This window comes from Fopius arisanus, unplaced genomic scaffold (assembly GCF_000806365.1).
Source record: "Fopius arisanus strain USDA-PBARC FA_bdor unplaced genomic scaffold, ASM80636v1 scaffold00174, whole genome shotgun sequence".
Classification (NCBI taxonomy): domain Eukaryota; kingdom Metazoa; phylum Arthropoda; class Insecta; order Hymenoptera; family Braconidae; genus Fopius; species Fopius arisanus.
The window spans coordinates 113726-126695 of record NW_011887913.1 but is presented as its reverse complement, the minus strand read 5'-3'; the positions used below and the strand labels follow the sequence as shown (position 1 = coordinate 126695).

The window sequence follows — 12970 nt, the reverse complement described above, 5'->3', positions numbered from 1 at the left end:
TGGACCGACGTTAAGCTCCTTATTGATGTAATCGTGCTTGACTTCGTGAAGAGTTCTCAATCGGGGAATTATCGGTGGAACGACCTCTCCCAATTTTGTGGCTTCTCCCACTCTTCGTTGTCTCCATTTGGAACTTCCCTCGGCAAATACTTGTTTTCCCACCTCCTGACGTGCTCATCCTCGACAAGGTCGTACGAGTTCTTTATGCTCCTTATACCGTGTATCACGAGTACGTACAATTAATTCAAAATCAGCATCATCCGGTTTCTCATATAAATATACAAAAAGAGATTTTTACATTTTTTACTCTTGCAACTACCCGTAACTCGTAAATAATGTAGGCTACCAGGACTATCATAGATATTAATATCTTTGATAGTGTAACAACAAGGAAGTCGAATTTGAGCCCAGATTGCTTCGAATAATAGGAGCTGCCAGATATCCTTCACGAACCCTGACCGATTTTCGGTGGGATGGTCCACTTCTGTCAATGCACCGCGCATTTCATTCCAATCAGCTTTGGTGATAACAATCGAAAATTTTTCTAAGCCTTTAGCTTCCATTTCTGGTTCAAAATTTTCATCATCTTTATCATCATCATCATCATCATCATTTTTATCTTCTTCAATGCTGCCTTCTAGTTGAGTAGAATCATTCATTGGAATATTGGGAACGCCAGGAGACATAATGACACCTTCTCTCTCTCGAGCTTCAGTCAAGATCTTCCTGCGATCCTCACGAACATTGACGTAGAGATTATGCTTCCTCCATTTGTTTTTCTCATCTTTCTGGAGCAGCCATTCAACCATTTTATCCCAAATCTCGGAGGAATGGTCAGGTAGACCATCTCGAAAATGATCGATGAATTCTCTGATAACCGCTATGGCATCTTCTCTCGTTACCAACGCTGGACCTCCCATTATCTATTGGAATCATTCATTTGGACCATTACAAAACTAACATTATCGTCGTAACATTTATCAACCCTTCGTTATTCACGTGACGTTTGAGGAACTCTAGAGAATTCGCTTGGATAGCAAGTCAGTCACAAATAAGGTGGGAAAGAAAGAGAAAGAATCGTTCAAAACATCGCTTTTTTTGCGAATCTTCGATTTAATCAAGAAACCAGAAACAAATAATTCAGTACTAATGAAAAATCGTTAGTGTATTCTTCGTACAGGTGAGTGACGAAGGGTGAAATTCAACAAATTGTAAACTTATCACAGAAGGAATTTCGCCTTGTTTATCGAATAGATTTGCTTTTTCATCCTTATCAGTAATCCATAGAGTGTCAATGGATTCAATGCACCCAACTGTAATCAAATTAATTCCCAATTATGCCCAAAATTATAAAGGTTAAGTGAATGGGCATTAATGGGTGAAAAAAATCAAAATTTTCGTGATGTTACGATTTTCATCGCTAAAAATTCAGAGCATAAAATTTAAATAGGGAAGAAATGAACTATTTTTACATGAGATAAATCTGACCATAATAATCTTACATTCATGTTTATCAAAATGATTTTGTTTTCAAATAAGAACGTATTTTTCAGTCCGTCCTTTAAGAAAAACAAAAGTTTTTCGAGAAACTAACTGTGTAAATGATATTGCCGACTCCAAAATTGGGAGAATCCTGTGTTATCGATTGTCAGTGAAAAGTTTCTTCGCTTTGTGAGTAAATTCATCTAAATTTTGGAATTTTCGGATTTTCAATTCTATACAGCAGTAAATAAAGACAATAACAATTTCTTACTATCAAATCACTCGTTGCTAGGGGGGATATTATTAGTTGCGCGAATATTTCTGAGGATTTGACGACTGACTTGCTAGTGTTGTTAATTCTTCGATACAAAAACATTTACCCAAGTTATATTTAATTGATGCAATCATGGAATTACTTATTGAATACAAAATTACACATTCTGCGGAATAATTCGCGATATTTGAGACTCTGCAAGGAAATCACCATTGAAATGAAAAATTGGATAATACTGCACTTACGGAAGAATTTGTCAGAATGACCCAGCACTCTCTGTAATGAACTCTCCAAAATTTTTTATCACAGGTGTATTTTTTTCGATATTATATCTGTTAGAAAATATGCTCTGTGGACATGCGTTCCTGAATTAATATTTTTAGTCATTATTGAAATAAATTGTCCATGAATCCAAATAAAATTCCTCGAAAAGATTGCTGGACTTTACAATCAAATTCCTTTGGAATGAGTCATCTTGCTTACTTACCTATCATTAGATATCATTCATTAGATATCATTCAATATCTATCATTAGATATTGAGAATTCTAATTCTCCCATTTTTACTATAAGCAACGATTTCCGATGATTGTTGACACCAATTTTGTTAGTTATCCAAAATGTATTGCCCAGAACACACCAAGAAATAAACAATATCATCCTCATGGTTGGTTGAGATCTTGGTCTATCGATCTTCATTCCATTCCTCCACCTAAGAATGTCACATTTAATTTAATAGTTATATCCTGAAGAAGAACCCGATGACTTGGGAGGAGACATTTGGAAGCCTTTCGACTAGCGATTGTGATTTGTTGAAAGATTAGTTATAAGAGAGTTGAAAAAATTAATGTATATTATTGAACTTGAAGGAATTTATCCTCTTGAGACTCAAAACACGAGGGACAGACGAAGAACTTGTCGAAAGCGTTGTTTCGCGATGGATGCACTCATCTTAATTTAGCACTTTAATATTAATTAAAATGCATTTTCATCAACTTACCTTCTCAAAGAGTGAAAAGTCATGAATAAATAATTGGCTCTTTTACGTTTGGTGTTATGGAAGTAATTGAATGTCTTCAAATGTTTGTAGTTTCTTCTAACTCCTTTTTGGAATTTTATACTGGGACTGTTCTTGTAAAAAGACATAAATCCATTATCAAATTGTATCTTCGGCATAGTATCTACTCACAAAGTGGCCTATAACAGTGGAATATTTACACATCATGAGGTTCCATCATTTTTTACACTTGTCCTGCTACATTGAAACCTAAATTTCATAAATATTTAACAAATTGTTTAGCATAGATTTTCTTTCTAGGCCTACATCATTCAATAAGAAAATTTGCTTCAATTCGGAAGCTGTGATGAAAAAAAAAATTTGCTCCAAAATGTAAACTATCTCATTATAGCCACTATGTATCTCTGAACATAATAAAATGATAGTGACTCACTTAGCCCACATTGATAACAACAGCGATTATTTAAATTGATCAAATCACTCGATTGAGAAATATATTCTGCTCCAAAAAAAATCAAATGCACAATATTCTGCTCGCCTCCATTCCTAAAACACAATATGGCGGTGCAAACGGAGTGGGGGGTTTGTTGTCGCATGCGTGGTAATCACCTAGGCCATGCCTCTTACAAAATATTTATTTATGGTGTAACGTGGTATTTTACCAGTTACTGGTTCTCGACCGTTTCGCGATTTTAGAGACTTCCACCAGACGGGAAGTCACCTGCAATGGCGAGAGTCTTGAGAAGAGAGGAGAACATATGTTTGATTGTATTTTGTTTTATTTTTAATTATGCGCCACCGCGTTCCATTCTGAGGGCATCGACGAGGATCCCTGGACGCCGAGAGATGTCATCGAACTCCTAATTTCTGATGATAACTGGATTTTCGATGTGGCCGATAATGGAGCCACAATCCAGCTATCAATTACCACGGAAGTGACGTATCACCAGAGCACGAGGTTTCGCAATTAATGGAAAAATAGGAATAAGTTAATCAGGAGAGTTACTATTCTCTGATGGGTAGTAATTAACGCCCGAATAATGTTGTAATTTTAGGGATGCGCTGAGAATTTATTCTCGCTAATTCAACACAATTGATGATTGTGAAGCATCGTGAAATTTAATAGCGTATGGGTTTTGAATATAATGTTTGTGTCGCGCATGCCCGAATACTTGGGACTGGTGGATAAATAGATTATCCCCACCTAGTTCATGATGCCGTAGCGTTACCCACCTGTTGCGAATTTTCACGTGTCTCGAAAAATCACTTCCCGTGTGGTGGATTTACTGAGCAGACCTTTTGTAATTCTGACTATCAAGGGACGCCATTTGCTGTTGAGGACGCCAATTTATACGCTGACCAGTATTGAGAATTCTGAGGGAGTTCTTACGTGAGATTTTGGGTGAGCGTGGTGGCCGTATTATTTTAGTTGTGATTAATTAGTGGGCAGAGATTATTAGTTGATTGATTTGGTGTTACGTACACCCAAGTCCTATAGGGCTGTTAGTTAAATATTTCATCAGGGAATCTCTGGCCACTTCATTCAGTGATTTTGGCTCTCTCTCTCTTTCGGAATTTTTGATTATATTCAGTTTATTTAAAATTTTGTTAGTTACGATTTTTTTTAGTGAGGTTTTTGCGACTTCTGTATGATGAGTTTGTGTCGCAAAACCTGGATATTCTCGCCATTGAGTTAAGTTTCATTTCATTTATTTTCAAGGTTTCGTGACCCCGGTAAATTTTGTCTCTTGTGTCTTATTTTTGTTGTATTTATTTTGCGTCTCCGAGGTCACGTAGACTTATCGATTTTTCACGTTACTGTTTAGAGTCATTGAATTAATGTGACAATTTCTTGTGAAGTATTTCTGATAAAACTTTTGACTTCTTCGACTGCTAACAATTGAGTTTTGTAACTCAGTTGTTTTCCGTTAATTTTTCTTTAGTTTTGTTGATAATAACAACTCGAGTCTCGTGACTCAGTTGTTTGATATTTTAATTAATTCTGACTTCTGTGACTATTTAATTATTTATTAATTTATTTATTTTGAAAATTTCTAGACTTCAGAAAAGCTGTATAAATTTAATCAGACGATTTGACTTGACCGATCAATTTAAATGTTCCGTAACGCGTGGTCGATTTGAGGGGATTTTATTTTATAATTTTTTTTTATGTATCGAGACTGATTTTTTTTTATTAAATATTGGTCTCCCCGACAATTCTTATTTTATTTATTTTTTTTTGCTGAGGATCCCAGTTGCATCCCCTTTCAGCTTCCGATTATTTAAATCTCTACGTAACGAGCTATAGGAGTTATTGAAGCTGAGAGTGGAGAAGGATTTTGTTTACGGTGGTCATTCCGTTTTTAATGACCTGGCGCCTGACTAAATTTTCTGATTTTATTTTCGGGGTGATTTTCGGGGTGATTTCGGGGTGCCAGAGGGCGGGCTGATGGACGAAGGGTTCCGTGAACCTTCGAAAATTACGTCGCAATGGATAATTAATTACAGTTTTTGGATTCGGTTGTATTTTACCATTGTTTACCATTCAATTTTACGTCAGATGAGAGGTTGATGGTCGAAAAAAATTGCAACCCCCCGCTAACGAGGCTTGTTTTAAATAAAAATTTATTTTGTTTAAACAAAGCATACCAAAGTATTAAAAATATTGTATCATAATTCACCATCGAAGGACGAAGCAATACCAAATTGTTTTTTTTTATTACCTCCCAACCCCCCGCTAACGGGGAGGAACTCTGTTCCAGGGCACCCAGCCTGTGCAGTATTGGATCGGTTAAATTAGCATTGCAACGGTCAGTGGCTGCTACCAAGGAGTGCTGGACATGACATATGTACCAGGGGTCGTCTCCATGATGATGTCTGCAGATTCAGTTAGCTTTTCGAGTGGACTTTCCTCTGAAAGGGCCTTCAGGATCTTACCAACAGTGTCAGGAACTAGGGCTAGCCATCTGCTACGCAGGAGCTTATCTGTGGCTGTTCCAGAACGCCAGGTTCCTCATCTCCCTGAGAAGTTGGCTGGGCCTCGTGTTCCCTAGGTCAAGTCCTGTCAATAACTTGTTCAAACGCTGGTCAACTGATTCAGAGAATCTCTTGATAATTCCTTGCTTGAGGTAGGGGTACTTATCTTTGTCAGGTGCAGACAGCATGATGTCACAGATTTTCCTCATGTGCTCAGGGTCCATGGCCCCAAGGACTACATCGAATTTGGTTGGGTCACTGGTGATACGTCTGGATCGAAATTGGACTTCAAGGCAAATGAACCAGATCTCAGGATCCTCCTTGATGAACTTGGGTGGTTTGAAGTGAGTATAGACATGACCACCATCATGGTGGGCTGCAACATAGGGGTAGTAATTTGGAAAGCTTGCAGGACCAGTTGGTGCATAGGGTGGATGGGCTGCAAACGGACCAAGGAGATTGGCCAGCCCCTGCTAGTTGATGTTTCCCGTCTGCGTTATGGAACGGTTGGTTTGCTGCTGAGTACCTTGGCTATCACCTTGGTGAGGATGCTGGCTCATGGACTGATCGTTGATCTGATTGTCGCGTGTCGGAGAGCGCTCGATGGTTCTAGTGGATTGATGAGAGTAAGCTTAGACACGTGGCTGAATTGAGGTTGCACTTGTAATCCGTGTGGATCACGTTGGGGTCACCAATTATAGTAATTCTGTTTAAGCCTACTATATTATTAATTATTCTGGGTTAGAATTGACTACGTATTTATTAACTAACTCAGGAAATACAAAAGATAACGTTCTCTTAATGTGGAATAATTAATATGAATATAAGTATATGCTTAAGCACGCTAAAGCTGTGGCGTAACGACTATATCTAACAGGAAGGAAACTACCCAAGCGTTTCAATCTTGTCGGGAAGTTAGTTCCTGTTTCCGACGTTGGCGCTCGGGTGGTGGAGCCATGGCAGAGCTCGGTGATACCGAGTGCCTAGCCCCCACATCTTTGGCGGAACACAAGACGGAGGCTGTACTGGTCTCGGGCAGGAGAACCTTGGAGACCATCAAGCTGCGAGTCGGCGACTTCGAGCTCAGTTCCAAGCCATACATTCCCTTCACTTGGGGGTGATGATCGATGCCCGACTTAATTTTAAGCAGCAAGTGGAGCGCGCCACTTCCAAAGCCTCTGGTGTCCGGGCGGCACTCTCTAGGAACGTGGGTAGACCTAGTCAGTGAAGGAGAGCTCTGCTGGTATCGGTGACCATATCTAACTTATGGTATCGCCATTTGGTCGGAGGCGTTTTGCACGCAGGGAGCCAGGGGTAGGATGGTGGCAGGGTATAGGCTCAGCGCAATCAGGGTGGTCAGTGCCTACCGCACGGTATCCGATGATGCGATCGGGATCATCGCTGGGATGCTACCAATTGAGATCCTGGTAGAGAAGCGGAGCTTTCTATACTGACGGAGGGAGCAACTACCATCTTACTCATCCCTTATCCCAACACATAACATAGCTGTAACGGAGGTGGCTGCTATGGCTAGACGCAGAAGCATCGCCAGCTGGCAAGCCAAGTGGCGTGGCTCGCGGAAGGGTAGATGGACTTATAACCTTATCCCGGATGTGAGCATATGGATCGACAGTTGCTCTCGGGACATGGATGTTTCCGGGCGCCTCTCTTCAGATTCGGGCATGCAGATTCGTCGGATTGCCCGATCTGTTTAGGGGTCACCGAGGATGCTGAACACGTCTTCTTTTCCTACTCGCGGTTTACACCTAGCCGCGAGCGGAGGGAGGGGAGGATAGGGGGGCCAACCACGCCCGAGGGGTTGGTCGCAGTCATGAACTCGAAAGTTGATGACTGGGAGGCCACGAGTGACTTTGCGGCGGAGGTGATGAGAGAGCTACGTAGGGATGAGCTCCAGAGAAGGGAAGCAAGCGCTGGCAGGGTGACTGAGCGAGAAACTTGTCTGATTGCAGGGAGAGCGGACCATAGCTGCTGATGTCTCGCCCCGTGACGTAATGCCTGCCGGCGGTTCCGCGGGCGGCAGGGGAACGATTCTCAGATCTGGCTTCGACCATCTTGATCAGAATCTTTGGAAGATTTCCCAAAAACCTCTTAAAAAAAATATTAAAAATTAAAAGAAATTAAAAAGCCCCTGACGACCCCATGCACAGGCTCCCCAATACCCGCCCCTGATTCTCCTTCCCCCACGCTTGTCCCTAAACGCCCTCACTCTTAATCCCACTCTCCCCCCACCCTCCATCGCCGAACCGCGCTGCAGGCTTACGCCGCGAATCTCCCCTCATCTCCATTACCTCCCTTCACATCTCGAGACCCACATCCCTTCTTACCCTTCCCACACCCGTACCCCGGGAGGTTCGCCGCCTCCTGGGTACCCTACTACCTCCCGATCCCCCCACACTCTCCCCTCCTCTTCAGTGGCTGCCGCAAGTGCAGCGGCGACGAATGCGTGGGATTGCCTGCTGGCGGAGCGCCGTTGATTCTTCTGCAGCCACTGGGGAGCTGATGTGCGTACATGCGCCGACTGCCGACATCTCCCCTAGAAGGACCTGTGTGAGACACTGGCGTCGTTTTTTTTGTTCGTTTGGTTTTTTTTTCGCTTCTCGATGGTACGGGGAGGAATTACATCCTCCCCACAGATCGCGGTCTAAGACCCAGTATTTGTTTTTGATCTCGTCGTTGAGAGCGATTTGCTGTACATTTTTTCTTTTTTATACATATATCGAATAAATACAAATTCTCTGGATGGCGGGATCGTTATTATGCACTCTCCCCTTGTTTTTTTTTGTAAATAATAACTGACTCGTTAGATAAGAGAATTAATAGGGGGAGAACAAAGGTTGATTGATACTGGTCGAATGAATGTATGATTAATCGCACAGCCTTCCTTCCAGCTCTTCACTCCCGAAGTCAGCTTGGCTGTAAAAGCCTAAAAGAGAGTTAAAGGTTTAGTATCGTTCAAGATGAAGTTCTCTGCCCCGGGGGCAACTGTGACGAGGCAGTGATTTACGGCCCTCCCCCTGCCTCCTAAAATAGATCTATATGGTGTCAATTGAGTTTTAAGGTAGTTTTGAGTTCAAAAGGAAAGGATCCATAAAATGAATGCAAATTAGGTTATAAGACCTGTCACTGTTGGGTTCCCACTCCCGAACTTTTCCTTCCCCCCACCTCGTTTCTCCTTACCACGGTACTCACAACACGAAGACGATCGCAAGGAAGAAGAGAAAAACCCTTCACCCTCCTGCTTCCCTTCGCCGCCGCGCTGGTCAACGGATGGAAATGATACGGGCAAAAGCCCAAATGACCCACATGATGTAGTGGAACCACCGATCCGGAACAAAGGGACGTCCCTCGGCCGACGCCCACAGAGAAAAAAAAGGGAAAAGGACACGCAATTATGAGTGCCCCCTATTAACCCCGATTATCGGCAAAGAAGAAGCGAGGATGAGTGACGGCATGTTGTTGCAAACTTTTGGTGCAAAAGTTGAGAAGAGTTCTGGAGAGATTTCGTGGGAAGCGATTTGTGGAGGAATCATGTGTTGAGACAAAGCCATTTGGACCCAACAGTAAGGAAGGAGAGGAAGAAGCGTGTAGAACGGAAGCGGAAGGATTATCGGTGAGCACGAGACGTGTTGGCGACCATCACCGTGAGTGCCCACCTGTTACCTCCCTGCCCCACCGACGTTACCCTTTATAATAATTTTTCCGATAGTCCCCCTAACTCTGTTTGTCTCTTAATAGCTTCTTCCCCTTTCTTTTTTTTTGTGTGATATAATTTTGTGCTACCGCAAATTGACTGATCTTACCCTCCACCCTCGAGCTGATTAGTCAATAAAAAGGCCCAAGAATATTAATTTGTTTAACTCTATTGTACTATTATTTTTTGTAAATATACTTGATTATCATATGTTCCCGCCGAGTATCTCATTCCCCCTCGACCCCCACCCCCTTTGTAATTTCAGGTCTTCCTAGTAACTTAATATTTGAAAGGGATCAACCTTGACCCATTTACCGAAATCATTGTGCGTTCGTGGGGAATTATTTCATTTAATTCACCAGCCAAGGTCACAGTTGAAATACTAATCCTATCTAACGTAAGTATGAGTATTCAAACAATCTTTTTACAAAATACAATATTGACTAACAAACCTACTTGTATGTTTAAAAAAGCAGAGGATTCACACCTCTCAATTAAAAACATTAATCATATAGACCACTGTCGCCAACGGAACAATGACATTTTATGGAGTATGAAATAACACCAACATTGTTTATAAATTCTCTAGTTATAGACAGATGAACCATAAAGATCCTTGGAAAAATATCATTTGGTACTTAATTTGGTTTCTGAATAAAATCTTTTTTCATTAATTGCTTGATGGCGTGATTTAGAGCGATGATTGACACAAATGCCTATTCGTCATTGTCAACGCATAATACACATTATTACGCAGTATCGCAGGCCTATAGTACACCTTTCAGGATGAAACGATAAAATGGAAGTAGGCAATATAGTAAATGCAAATAAAAGGAGGCATTGTAATTTTTAAGAATTTTATTTGTTGTCAGTTCAGTGAAAGACTACAATCGAAATTCAATTCCAAAATCATTCACAAGTTCATTCATCCGGTTCAGAAAGTTCGATATTGTTTTGTTTGTTGAGGAAATTGGCAAAAAAAAACTAAAAAGGTCTTATAACAAGTCGTTAAACAATTTACACAAGGAAATAGTTCATTGGCTACATAATTTAGTGGTTGTAAATTTCGCGAGTTGAAACACCTCAGGTATTAATTATTTGAAAATATAGACATTAGTTTAACGAAACGTTAAAATACAGAAATCCATATCAATAATGAATCCGTTGAATACTATGAATAAATCTGATCATATGAACAACTGCAATCAATGTCATCCGTTGTAAGTTTTCGGGTAATTGCTCTGAAATTATTATCATTCAAATAGTGGAATTGTATTACCGGATAAGCTTCCTAGGTGATACAGACAGGACTCGTGCCAAACGCGTCATTCGTAAGGGGTTGGACACAATAGATTGGCGCACTAATTATATTTCTGTCAGATCAAGAATAATCCATAATGAATTGAGCGTAAATGTGCTATTTTGCAACAAAAGCTATCAACTTGCAAAATATATTTGTCACTAAACCCACCCTAGCCTCGTTCTCTTATCGCCCTACGGAGATAAGTGACGGCTTATCGCCTTTCTTTTTACTTACCGCCTTGCGGCAATAAGTACTTGATTAGTCGGACCTCGCAACATAAAGTAACATATGCCACACGGTCTGAAAAGTGTTTTCCCAACGTATTTTAGATTGAATAGCTTTTCAGCCCTAGTAGCATAAATTACTATTTCTTCATAACCAGTAGAAACGAGGATCATCACGGCGCATTTGCAGCTTGAGTACATGCCTGTAGATTTTTAGGGCTGGCCCGAGCAGTAAATCAAGGCCAATGAGAACATCAGAACGTTTCAGAAGCAGTAAAGAGTGGCCGTCTATATCCTGAAAATTGGAAAAGATTGATTATAAGATATCTTATATAGGTACCTTATTTTATATCGTTTTGTCACTAGACCCGATCTAGCCTTGTTCTTTTTAGATCTAGGCCTGATAAGTGTTACTTACAGACCAGGTCTATTCAGAAGTCGGTTAGTTGGACGTCGTGACAAAAAACCATCTATATTAGATGGCGTGAAGTACATTTTCCTGCGAAATTCAATTACAATGCGCGTCTTCCACATGTATTTTCAACCTCTTCGTTTGCATATTCCCGCTCTCGATGCTAAACTAAAATTCACAAACTTCTAACCATGAAAAACATTATCAGCGTCCTTTAGTCTTTGGAGATATTAAACGTATAATTTATTGAGGTGATCAATACAGATCAGTCTACTCTTTTTTTTCTGTAAAATCGTCCTGAAACTATGTTTTTTACGTATTGGGACTTTTTTTTCCGGGCCACAAAATAAAGGTAATATGGTATTTGAAATTCCACAGTTAACCATAAAAATATAAGTCGGATGATCATGAACTTGAGAGAAGGAAAATTGAGTTGTCGAATTTCCATTACTGCTAGCATTTTAGGTCATTTTCATAAATCACTCTAAGTTCCCAAAAAAAAGGAAAAATTTCCTCTCCACATCCACATTTCATATTTAAGAAAGATTTCTTCTTCCAAAAGCAAGGAAAATTTGAAATTTTTTGGACCAGCTTGAGTAACTGGACCAAATGAGTGGGAATATTAGTGGTGATCGACATTTGAAAAATTATTCCTGATGAAATTTATCCCTCTCAAGTTCCCACTTTCATTTCCACCAATGAATGTTGAATCCGAAAGATCATATTACTTCCATTTTTTTAATCAAAATAAAATGTCCAAACACGTGCATAAAAAATCAAAGCATTTTGACCGCGCATTTCAACCACGCGCATGTGCCATCTTCCGTTGTTACCCCCACCATACGAATGTATGGCAATAACGTTAGGTCCCTTATAATTGAAACCGCAATAATTTTATGGCTACAGCTCCGAGCCTACCTGAAGCTGCCCACCTCTGCTTTATATCATTCAATTTCATTAGGCTTTTGAACATATCGAATACCGGTCAGTAATCTTTTTGAACACCATCGAATATTTTTTGGACAGCTATAAAGTGATAATATCGTGTAAATCCTGTAACTATGGTTTTTAGCATTAACATTATACGGACTTGCAGCGTAAATATCGGGTTTTATTGCTCCCTGTGAAATAACTATCCTCTCTCTTCCCACTTCCTATCCACCCTACGCAGGTTAAAAACATCAAAATTCGGGCATTTCATTCGAATATATCAAACGCTGAGGATGTAGGATTTTGTATTTTCATTTGAACAATTAAGAACCATATTTTTGATAATCCGGTAGATAAATAAACTAAAAAATAAGTAATTCTGTTTTTTTGTAAGACAATCCGGCGGCATCTTTTACCAATGGCTGAAATAAGCCTTATCCCCTAACTCGGTTTGTTTGTCAGGAGATTGTAGAAATTTTCATTGGTTAAGCAGAAATTTTTAGCGTTCATCAAAATAACAGTTTTTTCAGACTTAGCTATATTATTGTTTGATGAGGGACGTGGATTTTGGGTGGTCGTGCGTCGGAAAATGAAAGTATGGGTTGTGAATAACGTTGAATGTAGTCGAAGGCGGAATTAT

The 12970-nt window shown here is 40.2% G+C and overlaps 1 protein-coding gene across 5 annotated transcripts in view; it reads right to left on the bottom strand.

The window, feature by feature from the left end:
• Positions 1 to 10319: 10319 nt before the first annotated feature.
• Lint-O (L(3)mbt interactor in ovarian somatic cells) overlaps positions 10320 to 12970 on the bottom strand; it is a 55044-nt gene continuing 52393 nt past the window's right edge. For all 5 annotated transcript variants that reach the window (XM_011314582.1, XM_011314579.1, XM_011314580.1 and 2 more), the window contains exon 6: positions 10320 to 11283. In XM_011314582.1, coding sequence (XP_011312884.1) covers positions 11137 to 11283 — 147 coding nt within the window. In that variant the 3' untranslated portion in view covers positions 10320 to 11136. The remainder of the gene's footprint in view (positions 11284 to 12970) is intronic.